The following is an 18,806-nucleotide window of genomic DNA, read 5'->3' as shown; positions in this document are numbered from 1 at the left end:
GATTCAAACTCGTGTCTCTGCAGAAAGGACAGGGCCTGAGATTGTTCACACTCAACTCAGTGAGCCACCGCAGCCTTGCTGCTGAGGAGAGGCTGCAGGACTGCACCATGGACATCACACACATGGACACTTACTAAGTTAACTAGAAGCTCAATTATATTGTAGCCATTTTGGTGATTCATTACTCAAATTGCATAACAAGCAACTCTTAGCAACCAAGCTTAATCTCATCTGCTAATCATAAAAGGTCATAGGAAACATCGCTGGGTTTCATAGGCCAAAATAGCGCTTTCCAGTAGACTATTACTATAGCTCTGTTACATTCTTCTAAACCAGATGTATGCAAAAATAATCAATACCTTATTAAATCTTATAAGATTCTGGTTGTTGGTTCACTTGGATTTTACAAATGTTTGGCAAAAGAAAAAGAAAAGAGACAACATGATCATATGAATTGATTAAATAAGTTTATTTGATTTACAGAGACATGTACATTTTAAATCAACCCCCAAGGGAGCATCACAGTTCATTTCTAGAATAATATTGTTTGATTTCTCTTACTTTTTTCCCCGCCCTCTTGTATTCACTTGCTCTAAAAATAAAAAATAACCTCTGTTTTCTGCTCAAGATCAGAAATAGGTTTATTTATACATGATTCTTGTATGACAAGAAATAGCACATTCTCAATACATCACTTCAGTGATTATTAACATAGAATTACTCAATATAATGGACTTATACTCCTAAAGGATTGGTGCTAAATCAACTAAATTTGGCAAGGTTAAACTCAATTCATGACCCATCCAACCAGAGCCAGCTTCCCTTCTGACGATAAGTGACAAGATGTCAGCACTTACTGTGAGCATGAAGTGTGGGCCCTCTGTACAGTAGCAGAGGCTGTGGCGTGGATGCTAGGCTATGGTTCAAATAAATCCCTGAACATTACGCGTGCAAAATGGTTTGATCAGTTGTCCTATAAAAACAAACATCATACAACAGCTACAAAAACATCAATACAAAAGTATTGCGCCATATAGAAGAGGCCAATACATTGTCTTATCACATTGCAGTTCCTTGTGTGTGCATATGTGTGTATGTGTGCGTGTATGTGCAACATGTTTCTCAATAGCCTAAGTCACGCCCTCTTCCAGGTTTGGCATGGGGCCCAATAGATTTCATTTTCCAATAGACGTTTTGTAAAATCCTTAAAAAAAGAGTTTTACTGTGGCAAAAACATTGATTCAGCTGTATTCAGACTTACAGAGAGACCATAGAACATTTCACACAAAATTATATAATTTTGTATTTTTATTTTTCCTGTTGTTGTCGATGTTGTTTTAGTTTTGGCAAGAGTGAAATGTTCTATGGTCTCTCGTGATTCTGAATAAAGCTGAATAGCTTTTTGTTTGTCTAAGTACAACTCTTTTTATACGGATTTTAAGAAACGTCTATGAGAAAATGAATTGGGAATGAAATCTCTTAGGCCCCATGCCGAACCCGGAAGAGGGCGTGACTTAGATGTGTGAGATGTCCAATTCATGATCACAGTAAACAATTAATCTTAGTGATGTAAAAAGGTATTGTGTTGTTTCATTGTGATACAATAGGAACATACAGGCATTTCTAACCCCAAAACAAACAACAAAGTGTTGCTATACTTATTAAACCTTAAACTTCCCTTTACAGATTATTCTTCATTATGGTAACAAACAAATAAATACATTGCATCAAAGCCATCATTTACAATATATTAAAGTTGCTGCATGATATAGCTATATATATATCTCTCTATTGTAGTCATTTTATAAAACTCATTTGGTAAAAAAGAAAAGAAAGAAAATAATATCAATAAAAGGAAGGTAAGAAGCTTAATTGATGAAGATGGTGTAGGTGTGTAAACGCGTGGGGTTGGACAGAATCACATTCGGAGAGAGAAGCTAAAGCTAATGATCTGAGCCCACACATCACAGCACTCCACACACAGCCAGTGAGTCACACTCACACACCAATGCTACAAGAACCATCTCAAAGACTCCCCTTATTTCAATCTATCCTCCCCCTGTGTTTCTCAGAGGTCTGCAAGGTGATTTTCCCTTTACACACAAGTTTAGGCTCCATTGGCGGTTCCAAGCTTTCAGTTTAAAAAAATGTATCCACCAAAATCCTACAAAATATGATCCTTCAAGAGTACTTCTGATCAAGCTTTTGGAGATCTTCGATACACACACACACACACACACACACACACACACACACACACACACACACACACACACACACACACACACACACACACACACACACACACACACACACACACACACACACACACACACACACAACTAGCTTTGGCTGTCCTCTCTGACATATTGTTCTTTGTGGTAGATTGCATTGCATTTGCATAACTACATGATACTGTAATTGGTGCATACTGCATAGAGTGATGAAGAAACTAAATGCAAGCAATGATGTTTACTGGCTATTGTGTCGTTCAGGAAGCGCATTTGTATTTCCCACACATACCGCTCTATGCTGATGCCTAACTCCATGTTTTGAAGGGGACCCTCTCTCTCTCTCCCCCTCTCTCTCTCTGTCTCTCTGTCTCTCCCTCTCTCTCTCCCCCTCTCTCTCTCTGTCTCTCCGTCTGTAGTGACATCTGAGGACATGCTGGTCCGGTTTCAGGGAGATTCCTTGCTTATCCTTTATCAACGATAAAAGCTTCCCATCAGTCTAACCTGAGGCCAATAGATTTCCTGTTCCTGTCTGGGATTTTGATTTCCCTGACTAATACACGGGATGACTGTGACTCCGGCTCCTTTCAAAGGTCCTTTCTTCTAATCATGGAATGAGATATCTACAATTGCAGGGGGAAAAGGTCTCTTCTCACAATGCTTGTTATTGTAACCGACTGGCATCCATCATTAAAAGTGACTCCGTCTCTGTGTGGGTGTCGTGTCCAGAAATTCAAAACCAGCCATCAGAGAGCCATCCTTAGGGAAACTCAGCTCACTGATAAGGCTGTGTGGATGTAAGGTTGCTTTCCTCTACGTTGAATATCTTGTATTGCTTCTCGTGTATACAAAGACAGGTGTTGCTCCTTAAAACGGCTCTGAGTCGAAAGAATAGAATTACATCTTTTTTGGGAAACAAAAAACAAAACAAAAACATGTACATTATAAATTATAAAATATAGAGTGCCAGAGGGATGACGTATTTGTTTAGGCCAACCCGGAAGTTAGCATCGCATGGTTCCCTCGTCACAAAGTCAATGGGTTTTTTGAATGGGTTATTTACGTTAGATGCCTGAAATAAGGATTGGTGGTTAACACAAGTTTATGAAACTGAGACGTTTGTGTTTCATAAACTTTTGTTAACCACAGACCTTGAAGCATCTAACGTAAATCCCCATAATAAAAACCAACAAACATTGACTTCCACCATGCGATGCTAACTTCCGTGTGTTAGGACTCATTCCTGCAGCACTCTGTAATCCAGTGTCCTTTCTACACTGCCTGGATTGCATCATCCTAGCTGAAACAATCATAGGCAGTAACCTCCAGTTTCAAATCCAACATCACACAGAATCAAAATCACAAGAATGCTTGTGGATATTAATGTGCAGAAATTGCTCATCTCTGTCATGTTCTCTGGCACTGTCTACGCTGATATAAGTGCTAAAAGCTAAAAACAACAACACCAATGACGACGACGATGACACATGGGGGTCAAAAGAAACAGCTTGCTTGCTCTGTTGATGTGAAAGCTCCAAGTCTTAAGGCTGATTCACTGACCTTTTAGACAGTAACACTTTTTGTCCTTTCTTTGATGTCTATGTTTACATGCACAGCAAAACTTTGATCTTGATGCAATTATGAGAATACTGTGATTCATGCATTCACCATGTAAACACTAATTATGTCACATTGAAGTTCATATTGTTAATACTGTGATGATGACATGTAGAGTAATGTGATTTTAGTCACGCTAACAGAGTTGTTTGGACTCATAAGCACCACTTTCCAAACAGTCTCGCTCAACGCATTTTAACGAGTTGCGTCAGTTTGGCAGAACTTGATTTGAAAATTTGTCCAGCTACCATCTGTTTACATCCAGGCTCCATACTTCCAATGTCGGAATTTGGATTTGATTTGAATTAGAATAAATTGTCGGGAAATGGGAGCAAAAGAAACTCCAAGGGATCGATATGATGCGTATGACAAAGTGTTCCATTAATAACTCCACTATGCAAGAATCCGTGAAAACGGGAGTATTGGAAAAAGAAAAGTTTTTTCTGCTATGCATGTAAACAGCTGAACCTCAAACTAATCTCATTGTCAAAGTAAGGGTAAAAAAATGGATGGTGTGTGCATGTAAACATAGTTAGTGACGCCATGAAGGTTGTTGGTGGTCAGTGCAAAGTCCGAAGGAATGTAATAATGCTATGGCACTTGGTGCAGATTGACAGCCGATGTAACAGACAGAGACAGGCAGACAGGGCAGGTTCATGGTCAGCATTCAGTAGTATGGCATTGCCAGGGAGTGGGGGGGAGGGATAGAGGTTGGGGTGGTGGGGTCACGGGGGATGTTACCACCCCACCACCTCCCTGGAAGGTTCAGTGGCTCCTCAGACAGAGGTGAAGAGGACACCAGCTGTGGGATTGGCCGGCTTCAACACACTGCTGTGTGCCTTCTCACCCGCCGCTCATTTAGAGGCCTTTAAAGGAGGGGCAAGACGCGCCCTCTTTCCAGTTACCAGCAGCCTCCGTAAGCATGGAGAAAAGGACGGGCAGGAGCTAAGATGAGGATGATGGCGGCGGCGATGGTGGTGTGGTTTTTAGCGAAGTGCTGCCCTCGCTGTTTAGCTCCTTTGTGTCATCCTTATTGAGTTTGGTTGCTCCTCTCGATCGCCCCTCACTCTGGTGTCACCTGGCAGAGAGAGAGAGAGAAGAGAGCAGAGTAAATGGTGTGCTTAGACATACCTGCCAACACTCCCGGTTGTCACGGGAGTCTCCCTATTCTGAACACTTTCTCCTGCTGTGCTCCCAATTGGTAATTTCACCCGTTAATCTCCTGATTTTAATCAAATGGCTGTAGCGGTTTTAAAATCAGAGTGAAGTATCTGATACCATATGAAACCAGAGTGAAGTATCTGATATATGAAACCAGAGTGAAGTATCTAATATCATATGAAACCAGAGTGAAGTATCTGATATCATATGAAACCAGAGTGAATTATCTAATATCATAGGAAACCAGAGTGAAGTATCTGATATCATATGAAACCAGAGTGAAGTATCTAATATCATATGAAACCAGAGTGAAGTATCTGATATAATATGAAACCAGAGTGAAGTATCTGATATCATATGAAACCAGAGTGAAGTATCTGATATCATATGAAACCAGAGTGAAGTATTTGATATCATATGAAACCAGAGTGAAGTATTTGATATCATATGAAACCAGAGTGAAGTATCTGATATCATATGAAACCAGAGTGAAGTATCTGATATCATATGAAACCAGAGTGAAGTATCTGATATCATATGAAACCAGAGTGAAGTATCTGATATCATATGAAACCAGAGTGAAGTATCTGATATCATATGAAACCAGAGTGAAGTATCTGATATCATATGAAACCAGAGTGAAGTATCTGATATATGAAACCAGAGTGAAGTATCTGATATCATATGAAACCAGAGTGAAGTATCTGATATCATATGAAACCAGAGTGAAGTATCTGATATCATATGAAACCAGAGTGAAGTATCTGATATCATATGAAACCAGAGTGAAGTATCTGATATCATATGAAACCAGAGTGAAGTATCTGATATCATATGAAACCAGAGTGAAGTATCTGATATCATATGAAACCAGAGTGAAGTATCTGATATCATATGAAACCGGAGTGAAGTATTTGATATCATATGAAAAAAGAGTGAAGTATCTGATATCATATGAAACCAGAGTGAAGTATCTGATATCATATGAAACCAGAGTGAAGTATCTGATATCATATGAAACCAGAGTGAAGTATTTGATATCATATGAAACCAGAGTGAAGTATCTGATATCCAGACAATTGTCCAAGTCCCTCTGATCCGAGTCCCAAGCGAGTCTCAAGTCAATTGGTCCCGAGTCTCAAGCAAGTCCCAAGTCTTTCCTTTTGTCGGCAAGTCAAGTCAAGTCAAGTCACAATGTTATTTCAAGTCAAGTCTCGAGTCGAGTCACAGGTTATGTCAAGTCGAGTCACAGGTTAGAAAAAATGACAAGGCAGAGATTATTTAGGCTGCAGACGTGCGCGTTCACGTTAATACGTGCTTGTTGCCAAGCAACACACTTCTCTCAGACGAGCTCGAGACAGCTGACAGACAGCTCCAACTCAGCTCAAACTTATAGAGTTGTATTCAAAGCATAGAAACGTTCTCACAGCTCAATTTAACAGCGCCAACACAAGCAGTTTGATCACAAGTGCAATCAGTACTGAATGCGATGGCAGACTGCGCACTGCGGGCAGTTGACGAAGTCAGGAAGAAATTGAAAGATCTTCCGACGCATCAGCTTAAAACCCGCCGACGAGCGGAGGTCCTGCGCCCAAAACGTCTATATTTACAGCACATATCATATCGATATTTTTGGAGAAGATTCCGGCCGCATAACGCGCAGATCAAGATGAGACAGCTGTCAGTGAGTAGCTACGCATTTGGGTGTAACTTTTACGCCTGCTCCATACACAGACGCAGCGCATACAGGGTGCACTAGTCATAAAATTAAGTTAGTCGTAACTTTGAGTTCTACATCGGACGTAGCGTGTAAACCTAGGCGTACGCCCAGCTGGTGCACTCGGCTGATCTTGTCACAAGTCCGAGTCGAGTTTCGAGTCATTTTCTTCCAAGTCCGAGTCGAGTTTCAAGTATTTACCTTCCAAGTCCGAGTCGAGTCGGAAGTCGTCAAATTTGCGACTCTAGTCGACTCGAGTCCGAGTCCCTATGACTCGAGTCCAATTGTCTGCTGATATTATATGAAACTAGGCATCCATTGGTAGCCTACCAACCATGTCATGCTACTCGAAATAGTACTCCAAGCCAGTCCTTGAATGCGCTCCGTCGGGGCCACATGGCAGCGTGCTTTTCCTCCATGTAAATAGACAGTTTTCTTCCCGTGTTCTACCCATATCGTCATTATATGACCCCTAAAGAAACATCAGACTGCTATTCACCCCCGGGCTATTTCCACTACTCTTCACAGGGATCTCATTTCCTCATTCTGGGTGAGTTTCACCAACTCTCGTCAAGTCAGTACACAGCCCAGCCGGCAGGAAAGTCTCGCGGGACTTGACGAGAGTTGGTGAAACTCACCCAGAATGAGGAACGAAAGAATGAGGAAAGAAAACTGTCTATTTACATGGAGGAAAAGCACGCTGCCATGTGGCCCCGACGGAGCGCATTCAAGGACTGGCTTGGAGTACTATTTCGATCACAACAACGCCTACGACGGTCCAAATCGCTGCGGAGAACACTGGGTGAGTCGTCAGATAATAATTAATGTGAGGAGAGGGCTCCAGGTTAAAAAAAAAAGAAATTCTCCTTTAAGGGGGGGTTGCATTTGCCGATACCCCGGAAAATCCCCCTCTTTTTCGCAGCCTAATGTTGGCAGGTCTGGTTTGAGTGTGACAGTCTGTCCTCACCACAGGACATTCTCAGGTCTAGATAGAGTGTGACAGTCTGTCCTCACCACAGGACATTCTCAGGTCTGGATAGAGTGTGACAGTATGTCCTCACCACAGGACATTCTCATGTAATTAATGTTGAGGTCGACAGCTCCTTGGCCATCTGTTGGGACCTTCCTGATAACGCCCCCGCCCAGTAGGACCAGTCTGTGCCCTAATGTCTCACTGTGCACAACATACCAACACACTAACACTTCCCCTCAATCTGTGGCAGCAAGCAAAAAGCAAAACACAATCACTACACCTTCAGGATACGTACAGAGTGGGGAGTGTGCAGGTTGACGTGGTACAATGCACCTGCCTCACTTTACACTATGATTTAACACTATATACTATCATTGACTGTCCCATTAATGTGTTTTTTTAGATAACAAGATTAATCAAGGGGTAGGGGTTTGCTGATTTAAAATGATTTTTAAAATGTTCAGATCACATAGAAATGCTGAGTTCATCTTGCCACATTCCAATCTATTGGTTTGAATCTGAACACCAGTGGTTCGCACCATCCAGAGGCAGCTTTAGGTGTGATGACGGCGAGTGAGTGAGCTTGTGATAGACGTGATAGACAGATGGTTTATCCAATCATCGGCCAAATACATTTGGCAGATGATTGGATAAACATGACAGTATAAGTGCCTGCCCCAAACGGTTCCCCGGTCGACTCGTTCCCATATGGTTACGTGAAAACAAACCATCTGGCAGCATCGGGGAATTAGAGTTGGAGAAAAATAGTCTTAACTTGCAATTAATCTTTCAGTATCTCTAAAATCCAAATTGCAAGGAATTGTTTTTATTCTGTGCGATCTTCTATCATAAGGGGGCGATCACACAGAGACGCATGGCTAGAAACGCATCGCCACCAAAACGCGTCACCACCAAACCGCTGTTTCCCTATGGTACGGTGTGCCTGGCGTGTGCTCCTCTCTTGTGCCGCGCGTCACTTGGTGTTGCAACTTGATTGGCTGTCTTTCCATTTGAATTTTGAATTTGTCCCACCCTCTTGTCGCACCGCAAGCCTGGTCAGTATCACCAGGTATCCCAGCATGATTTCTGTCGTCTTTCCTGTTTTGATGTGCTGTGAACAGTGCTAAATGTTTTGATGTGCTGTGAACAGTGCTAAATGTTTTGATGTGCTGTGAACAGTGCTAAATGTTTTGATGTGCTGTGAACAGTGCTAAATGTTTTGATGTGCTGTGAACAGTGCTAAATGTTTTGATGTGCTGTGAACAGTGCTAAATGTTTTGATGTGCTGTGAACAGTGCTAAATGCTGCAATTCTACAAGTTTAACTGTTGAGAGGTTATTATGTGCCCCCCCCCTCCATTTTCTGCCCCATTCACTTGCACTAGCACTGGCAACAAATGCTATTTTCGCATCAAAATCCGAAAATCGACTTCAGGCTTGTTAAAAATATCTTCCAGCTGCTGAAATAGTCATAAACAAAGCCAGCATGGCTTGTGGGGGAGATGTGGTGCCAGAAGGAACACTATATTGTTCTGATTCTGATTCTGATATTCCAGTTGGAGATCGGTCCATTACGTGCTCATGGGGCCGTGGCTGTGATGTGCTCAGATTGGATGAGAGAGATGGCAGTGAGTGGTGCTGCTTGTTGTGGTCTGTCATTACAGAGGCATCCCTCTGAGTCTGCCCCGGACACAAGCTACCACTGCTGCTACAATGGGATTAGTGCAGGGGGCTTGGCAGTGCGCTGTTCCAAGCTAGCATCTTGCACTCACACACACACGCACACACACACACACACGCACACACACACACACACACACACACACACACACACACACACACACACACACACACACACACACACACACACATACGGTACACACATACTGTACACATGGTCATTATTTACATCACGGCTACTTTAAATAATCTAAAATATGATCGTTTTTTTGTCACTGCATGATTCTATTTGTGTTTCTTCATAGTTTTGATGTTTATACTGTTATTCTAAAATGTGGAAAAATAGAAATAAAGAAAAAAAGTCAAACCTTTGACTGGTAGTGTACATGCATATGTAAACGAATGAATGTGAATCCTTGTGAGTCCCGAGTGGTAGCGAGTAAGTTGGTTAAACTCACTCCCCCAGTATAAAGGCACGTTAATCAGCTCCACCAAGGGAGCTAGCTCTCTTGGTGCAGTGGTTAGCGTGTCCGTCCCGCAAGCCGAAGGTCGGCAGTTCGAATCCACCCCTGGGCAAGCCCTTAACATGGGTTGCTGCAATTACCACCAACACAATGCCGTTACACATACACACAGGCAAATATGCACACACAGGTCCAAACAGGCATGTACACACACACACACACACACACACACACACACAGATACACAAACATGTCCCAGGAGCAACTGTGATGTATTATGAGCCGATGGCGCACAGTTGCACAATGACACCTATGTGGGTGGGCGGTGTCTGTCTGTCTGTCTGTCTGTCTGTCTGTCTGTCTGTCTGTCTGTCAGTCACGATTTTGGGAGCCCACAGAGTGTGCGATTTCCATAACTGTAGCCATGGCGCATCATCTCCAGAGTCTCCACAAGAGCAATTAGGTTAAACAGGGGATTAGAGGACTTTCTAAACAACAGTGCTTTGTGTTGTGTGTCAATGGAGAGACATTCAGTCCTCTCCGGATCGAACCTACACGCATTAGTCTCCCTCTGTGAATTGTTTATGTTTATGGGCCAAACTTGAAATTAAACTGTTCAAATGCCAGCGCCATGATAATTTGAGTTATGAAGGCTTTGATTTCTGCAAGACTGGCCTGCCTCCTACTGTGGTGGAGCTCGCTGGCTTCTCAAGCAGAGGGGAGGTCTGACTGGTCTGGCAAGCAAACAAACTCTAATCAAACCCACTTGTAGTGGGTTTTTTGGCCAAGAGGATGCCAATCATGACTGAACATGGCTGGGATGAATGCTCTGATGCTACTATAGCTCTGAACATGGCTGGGCTGAATGCTCTGATGCTACTATAGGTCTGAACATGGCTTGACTGAATGCTCTGATGCTACTATAGGTCTGAACATGGCTTGACTGAATGCTCTGATGCTACTATAGGTCTGAACATGGCTGGACTGAAGGCTCTGATGCTACTATAGGTCTGAACATGGCTGGACTGAAGGCTCTGATGCTACTATAGGTCTGAACATGGCTGGACTGAAGGCTCTGATGCTACTATAGGTCTGAACATGGCTGGGCTGAAGGCTCTGATGCTACTATAGGTCTGAACATGGCTGGGCTGAATGCTCTGATGCTACTATAGGTCTGAACACAGCTGGACTGAAGGCTCTGATGCTACTATAGGTCTGAACATGGCTGGGCTGAATGCTCTGATGCTACTATAGGTCTGAACATGGCTTGACTGAATGCTCTGATGCTACTATAGGTCTGAACATGGCTGGGCTGAATGCTCTGATGCTACTATAGGTCTGAACATGGCTGGGCTGAATGCTCTGATGCTACTATAGGTCTGAACATGGCTGGGCTGAATGCTCTGATGCTACTATAGGTCTGAACATGGCTTGACTGAATGCTCTGATGCTACTATAGATCTGAACATGGCTGGGCTGAATGCTCTGATGCTACTATAGGTCTGAACATGGCTGGACTGAAGGCTCTGATGCTACTATAGGTCTGAACATGGCTGGGCTGAATGCTCTGATGCTACTATAGGTCTGAACATGGCTTGACTGAATGCTCTGATGCTACTATAGGTCTGAACATGGCTGGGCTGAATGCTCTGATGCTACTATAGGTCTGAACATGGCTTGACTGAATGCTCTGATGCTACTATAGGTCTGAACATGGCTGGGCTGAATGCTCTGATGCTACTATAGGTCTGAACATGGCTTGACTGAATGCTCTGATGCTACTATAGGTCTGAACATGGCTGGGCTGAATGCTCTGATGCTACTATAGGTCTGAACATGGCTTGACTGAATGCTCTGATGCTACTAGAGGTCTGGAAGGGACGTTCGGGGACGGATGGACAAAGCGCTGAATGGCCTGGTAAACAAGACCATAGACACATTTAACAAAGCGCTGAATGGACTCTTCCTGTTCACTTATCCATCGGTTTATGAAAGAGGCTTGGAAGTCAAGGGCCTCTCTTGGTGTTTTGTATGTGGTACAGTTTGTACACTGTGTGTGTGTGTGTGTGTGTGTGTGTGTGTGTGTGTGTGTGTGTGCGTGCGTGCGTGCGCGTGCATGCGTGTGTGTGTACTGTGTGTGGTCTGTGGTTAGTGCCCTATCCGGCACCATATCCACACTCAAACTGAGGACTCAAAGCTTTTGTTGAATGATAAGAGCGCAAAGAAGGAAAGTGTGTGCTTGCAGCTGTATAAACACTTGTAACCGTTCAAAGTTTGGACCGCAGCGGCCGAATCAGGGCTTCGCCTCGTGTTGCCAATTTCCTCTCCAAGTAGTCGGGGGGTCGTGGTTAGTGAATAAATAAGTATGGAGCCTCGCTGTCAGATCTCACGCTGGTCCTCCTCTAGAGGATCTCCTCTAGTCAACGTGTGCAGCTGAGGTCTCATGCTGGTCCTCCTCTAGAGGATCTCCTCTAGTTAACAGCGGAGGGAATCTTTGTTCAGCGGTCAGCGGAGGCTGCTTACTCCTGTGGAGGAAGTTAATTGGATCTGCACATTATCTGATCTCCGTCTGGGATCGCATCAGGAGAGATGAATAGCCTGCGATGTATAACAGCTTAGGCCATTACTGCCTCTCTCCATCATCTCATTTAGCCAACAGTCCCTTCGTCTTCTCTCTCCCTCTCACCTTTTGCCTCTAACTTCCTGCTCGTCTGTTAAGGGAGGGAATCACCAGAGGCCCCACGATACAATATTATCACGATACATAAGTTACAATACGATATTATTGGGATTTTAAAAGATTGATACACTTGGCGTCCGTGTATCGATACAATATTGCCACGCAAAATATTGCGATACTATGCTGTATCAATCCCCCCCACCCTATTGTCTGTGCAAAACAACTTTTGCTGCAATGTAAATACCCTCCATACAGCAGCATGTACTGCCCGTGTTGGGGGAGAGTGGGAGGTGGACTCCTGTCATCGGAGAGTAGGCAATTGTGAACTGTATTGATCCGTGAGGAGCAAGTCAGACCCAAGGGAGGAAATGGTGCCTACCTCTGATTGGATTAGCCTCCAAAACCAATTTGTTGAAAATCTATCAGCAGAGTGCGCCCTCATGTTCTACTTCAGACGAGAAGTGTACAATTCACAAGGAGATTCAACTCTGACCTCATGTAGCTGCCAACCACTGTTCCCTATAATTAGCCACCATGACAGCAGAAGAAGAGAGGGAGCTCCTGTGTGTGACTGGTGAAGCCTTGAAGCCAGGAGCACAAAATGACACAATGGGCTGAAACCTGAAACGCGTGGCAGCCATGTGGGAGCCTTTCATGTCACCTGTCATTCGCTTTGCATGTCACCCTGCCACTGATCATATGAGATCATCCTCTCCCCAGCCTCTCCAGGAATCCCCCCCCCCCCCAAATCAACTATAGACCTCACATACTGCAAGTACTTGCAATTTTGGCAAATCATCACACTTCTTCCTGAATGGAATCTATCCACCTTGAGAGAAACGGAAGGGACATCTGTTTTCCAGTTTTCACAAGTCGATTTTATCATAAACCATAAAAAAATCATAGTACTCGTCAGCAAGCTCATGATCTTTGTTGTAGGAAGGTTGCGAGTCCTGCACAGCACATAAACCCAGGAAAAAAAGCAAACCCATTTGCCCCCCCCCCTCCTTTTTTTTAAGGAAAGCCACTACAAAATAATTTGATAAGATAAAGCGAGTTGTTTGTCATTGACTCATTACACTTTGTTGCTCTTTTACATCCCTCTCATACTAAAGGACATAGGCAGGGCATTATGGGGAGGTGGTCAAATAAACCAGCAGGGTATACATTCATGACCTGTTTTATTTAAAAATAAAAATAAAATTACCATGGTATTTTACAGTATATCTAGGAAGTCAAACAAGCCCGGATAGGGGTACAAAGAAATGATCAGGAATGTGCAAAACCTTGACCTGTTGGCTAAACATGATAACCTTTACAAGTTAGTCACAACAAACTCTGTGTCCTTGCAATCAGTGAGTCAGAGTTTAATCTTGTTATTCTTAACCGGCAACTACCGTGGCTCCCTATTGTCTTACTGTGCAGGGTCGGCTGTTGCACCGCCAATTGTTTTTTTCTTCTCTCTCTCTCTCAGTTAATAATTAGTGAGAGAGGTTTTTCAGCGTGTGTGAGAGTCTGATAAAGGCAGGAAGGAGGGAAGGCAGCTCAGGAACATACCCACATAACCCCACCAAGAATGCCCAGACACAGAAATACAATGGGACAGGAAACACATCAGAGATCAATCATGTTTTTATCATCAAGAGTATCACTTCCAACATTTACGCTGTCATGATTAAAAGGTCTGGAAAGCCTCGGGTCAAAGGGTCTCTTTAAGTTATCTGTTATTGTCCCTGTGGGGAAATTCAACCTCTGCATTTGACCCATCCTCTACTTGGAACCTTCCTAGAACTAGGAGCAGTGGGCAGCCACAGTGCAGCGCCTAGGGACCAACTCCAGTTCGATTGCCATTGGCTTGGTCAGGGGCACTGACAGGAATATTAAGCCTAACATACTTTGATGGTGGGAGGAAACCCACACGAACACGGGGAGAACATGCAAACTCCACACAGAAAGGACCTGGTATGGACCAGGGTTCGAACCCAGGGCCTTCTTGATGTGAGGCAGCAGTGCTAACCACTGAGCCACAGTGCGGCCCGAAAAATGCTCACCAGCTAATGAGAAAAGAGCTCGATAAATATTGATGTTCCCAGAACGTCTCTCTTCTGTATCAGCCTCTTAAACTGAACGTCTCTCTTCTGTATCAGCCTCTTAAACTGAACGTCTCTCTTCTGCATCAGCCTCTTAAACTGAACGTCTCTTCTATATCAGCCTCTTAAACTGAACGTCTCTCTTCTGTATCAGCCTCTTAAACTGAACGTCTCTTCTATATCAGCCTCTTAAACTGAACGTCTCTCTTCTGTATCAGCCTCTTAAACTGAACGTCTCTACTGTATCAGCCTCTTAAACTGAACGTCTCTACTGTATCAGCCTCTTAAACTGAACGTCTCTACTGCATCAGCCTCTTAAACTGAACGTCTCATCTGTATCAGCCTCTTAAACTGAACGTCTCTACTGTATCAGCCTCTTAAACTGAACGTCTCTACTGTATCAGCCTCTTAAACTGAACGTCTCTACTGCATCAGCCTCTTAAACTGAACGTCTCATCTGTATCAGCCTCTTAAACTGAACGTCTCTACTGTATCAGCCTCTTAAACTGAACGTCTCTTCTATATCAGCCTCTTAAACTGAACGTCTCTACTGTATCAGCCTCTTAAACTGAACGTCTCTTCTATATCAGCCTCTTAAACGGAACGTCTCTTCTGTATCAGCCTCTTAAACTGAACGTCTCTTCTGTATTAGCCTCTTAAACTTGCTGTGTGAAAAGCTATGAAGAGAAAGGGCCTCTTTAGTAGAAAAAAGCATACTAGTGTATTTGAATGCAAATTACCTGGTCATACCTTGACTGAGGAGGGCGGTCGTGTCAGCTGGCTCAACCTGGCAAGAGAAAAAGTTTTTTTTAATTAGGAATGAAAAACATGAGACCGATTTTGTGAACCCACATAGGCACCCATCCTCTTCCCCTCTTCCCCTCTGGCCTCGCCTCTCTCTCTCTCAACATATTTCTCCATAACAGACATTCTTTCATCACAAGCTGACTATCTCCCTGGGTCTTGCATCTCTTACGCACACTTCACACCAAGCTGCTTCTCTCATCCTCCAGGCTGTGGAGCTCAGTCTGCCTTGACCCATGCTGTATCTGTAGCCTATTGGCATGGCAGATGAGACAGATGTGCTCATACACATGTTAGTACGCAGGGTGGGCTGTGGGTGTGCAGGCTGCAGTGTTGGAGTCAAGTCACTATATCTCAAGTCCCAGTGTTCGAGTCCGAGTCCAAGTCCGAGTCACCAAAGAAGAATCCGAGTCGAGTTCGAGTCCCCATTACCTGAGTCCAAGTCCGAGTCCAGAGTTACTGAACATGAGTGTGAATCCACATGTAGGTGGAGCACACGTGCCTGCCCTTGCACGAAATTGAATAATGCCATGCTAATAATATAGCTATCAATATCTTATTTCAAATGATTAGGGCCTATTACAAAAAAACAAAAACAAAAAGTCTTTAACAATTAACACATCAGAGTCCCTGTCTCCAACTTCCCGAGTCCGAATGCATGAATGCTTGAGTCCAAGTCAAAGTCAGAGTCATCAGTTCTCAAGTCCAAGTCGAGTCACGAGTCCTCAAAATGTGTCCAGGACACGGAGTCGAGTCCGAGTCCACTTGACTACAACACTGGCTGTATGTGTGTGTGAATGTGTGTGTGGGTGCCTGGGTGGGGAGTATGCATTGAACCTGATCTATTAATGGTATCCCCTCAGCCAAAAAAAGCCAACAACCTAGAAATAATAAAACACTCTTCGGGGCTGGAAATAGACAGGCGCGCTCCAGTGACTAACTCATTCGGCTCCGCGCCTTTTATAAATAGCTCTTGAGTATCTGAGGACACACTCTTACACTCATAGAAGAAGAAGAAAGCTAGTAAAGCGCTTTGTAAAGTCAGGGGAAGTGTATAAATCGGGGGCTTTAGAGCGTGAATGGATGCTATAAATAAATATCCCAGTCGTGGAATAACTCTAGTTTAGTTGTTGATGTTGTCATCTTTCTTGGTCCCCGAAGTGTTGTTTGCAGCTTCTTACATAAGAGCTGCTGCTGTCTGAGTAGAGCCCTTGACTTGTCTTGGTTGGGATGTTGCCAGTCGCAATCTATACAGTTCTGCAGAGGCCTTAGCATAGAGAGGGATGTTGTAGTCCGCTATATGATGAATGCAGCAGTATGTTTGCTCAATCTATGCCTGGATGCAATCCAGCAAGCTAGTGTAAGATTATTAACCCTTCTATAATCATGGCAAACAAGACCTTTTTAAGGAAATGTTAAATACTTTAATAGGACCAGGTGGAATAGTCCGAAAGATATTGGTAGATATTTCTATATGTACTGAAGACATACTACTGTATTTGATAACACTGTTAAGTTACAGTCACTAATGTTTGCATACTATATCCTGTTGGCAAAATAATAGCCTTTGTAAAAGTATACGTTATTATGTATTGAGATGTAACATGGGAACCATTATTGTGAAGGGGACGTTACCAGAAGGAATGTTGTTGTTGCATATGATGTTCGGAGTGAATGTGGCAGTGGTCGCCAATAAAGCAGTTTGTCAAACAAAGATAAAAGTTTGTCTTATTTTGACAATACATGTACCTAAGTATGTTCAATACAATGCTCTACTATCAACTGCTGTTCTGCCCTTGGGGTCAGTAGCTCCCCTGGCCCATGAAGTTTGCTTTTTCTCAGCAGGAGTCATAGTTCTTTTCTCAGGAGTTCGAGTTGATGATTCTTCTATAGCAGAGGTTCTCAAATGTTTTTCAGCCAAGGACCCCTTACAAGATAGAAAATATACTGGGGACCCCCTCATTCTGATTTGTGATTTTGGGCTAAGCTTAATTGTTTCCACGGTAACGTGCTTGACTTTTAATTTGATAGGTTTGTTATTAGAATGTAATCCATGAACCATTTTAGATTTAAAGCATAAACTATTTTCGTTGAACTATGAAGATTTTGCAAAAAATATATATATATATATTTTTTTTTATTACATTACATTTATATTACGTCATTTAGCAGACACTTTTGTTTTGTCCAAAGCGACTTACAATATCACAATTTGTCAACAGAGAAAAAACCCCTATGCAACACAATCAATGACAGCCAAGATATTTTGATAGGCTAGCACCATGTAGGAAGTAGTTTGAGAAGGAATAAGTAACATGTAACATTTTTTTTTAATAATTTTTGATTTTCTTTTTTTTACGTGAAAACTTTTCGCGGACCCCCTGGCAAAGTGCTACGGACCCCCATTTGAGAACCACTGTTCTATAGATCACCATGACATCAATTTCATTGTGACATCATTAGTGATGTCATAGCCTTGAAACACAGGCTGTTGCCTTGAGTGATACCACTGATGATGTCATCAGTTATGTCATAAGGGCCTGTGTCAACCTAGTGTCTTTTCCTCAGGTCCAGCGTCTTTTTTCAGTTGTTTCCAATGGGGGGAGAGCGTATGCGGGCGCACACGGACGTCTAGAGAAAGTGAACTGCGCCCAGCATCTATTTTCAGAGCGCTCCGGCATTTTTGTGCGCCCGACTCCCAGCGCTTCCAGCTGAAAATATTTTAACTTTTCAGAAAGACGCTGGTGTCGGGGTGCTCCTTTTCTGGCAACTAATCATGGAGAAACTATCGCAACAGAGACAGAAAGGCTCAATTATGGGAGAAGATTGGCTAGACACTTAATATTTCTGGTGAGTGTTGCGCTAAATCACTGTATGTGTGTTGTTTGCTAATGTTAGCTGTCAGCTATCAAGCTACTACCGCACTGAACTAACGTTAGTTTCAGACTGCTTCCTTGTATATTGTGCGCTGAGATCAGCGCTTCCCAGCATACTTCCAGCGTTTAACGGTCAGAAAAAGACGCTAGATGGACACACGGCCTTAGACTGTACAATGTCTATGACATCATCGATGGGACAAAGGCTGAAACAGACAGAAAGTTTGCTGACTCATCACTGATGACTCATCAATGATGACATCATCACTGATGACATCACATCGAAGATCTGGCTCCATCATCACTAATGACATCACTGATCAGTCTTGTCACAATGCCTCCTTGTGTGTGTGTGTGTGTGTGTGTGTGTGTGTGTGTGTGTGTGTGTGCTCTTATGACATCACTTTTGACATCATCACTGATGACATCACTGATGACATCACATCATTAGCTAATTAGCTTAATTAAAAAATCCGCCTCTGGCTCACCCGCACTGGTGCCCTTTACACCCCCT

At 43.2% G+C, this 18,806-nt stretch overlaps 1 protein-coding gene across 2 annotated transcripts in view; it reads right to left on the bottom strand.

Moving 5' to 3' along the window:
• Positions 1-456: 456 nt before the first annotated feature.
• The window catches only part of spns2 (SPNS lysolipid transporter 2, sphingosine-1-phosphate), a 122,849-nt gene continuing 104,499 nt past the window's right edge, over positions 457-18,806 (bottom strand). Inside the window, exons 12-13 of one of the 2 annotated variants that reach the window (XM_083640025.1) lie at positions 15,353-15,399; positions 457-4,926 (exon numbers count right to left, since the gene is read on the bottom strand). In XM_083640025.1, the coding sequence (XP_083496151.1) occupies positions 15,357-15,399 (43 nt within the window). In that variant the 3' untranslated portion in view covers positions 457-4,926; positions 15,353-15,356. The remainder of the gene's footprint in view (positions 4,927-15,352; positions 15,400-18,806) is intronic. The other variant, XM_083640024.1, reaches the window with a different exon arrangement.

The sequence above is a fragment of the Poromitra crassiceps genome (genome assembly GCF_964638095.1).
Source record: "Poromitra crassiceps genome assembly, chromosome: 1".
In the NCBI taxonomy this organism is placed as follows: domain Eukaryota; kingdom Metazoa; phylum Chordata; class Actinopteri; order Beryciformes; family Melamphaidae; genus Poromitra; species Poromitra crassiceps.
The sequence above is the reverse complement of the archived record's forward strand: the minus strand, read 5'-3'. Positions and strand labels throughout refer to the sequence as shown.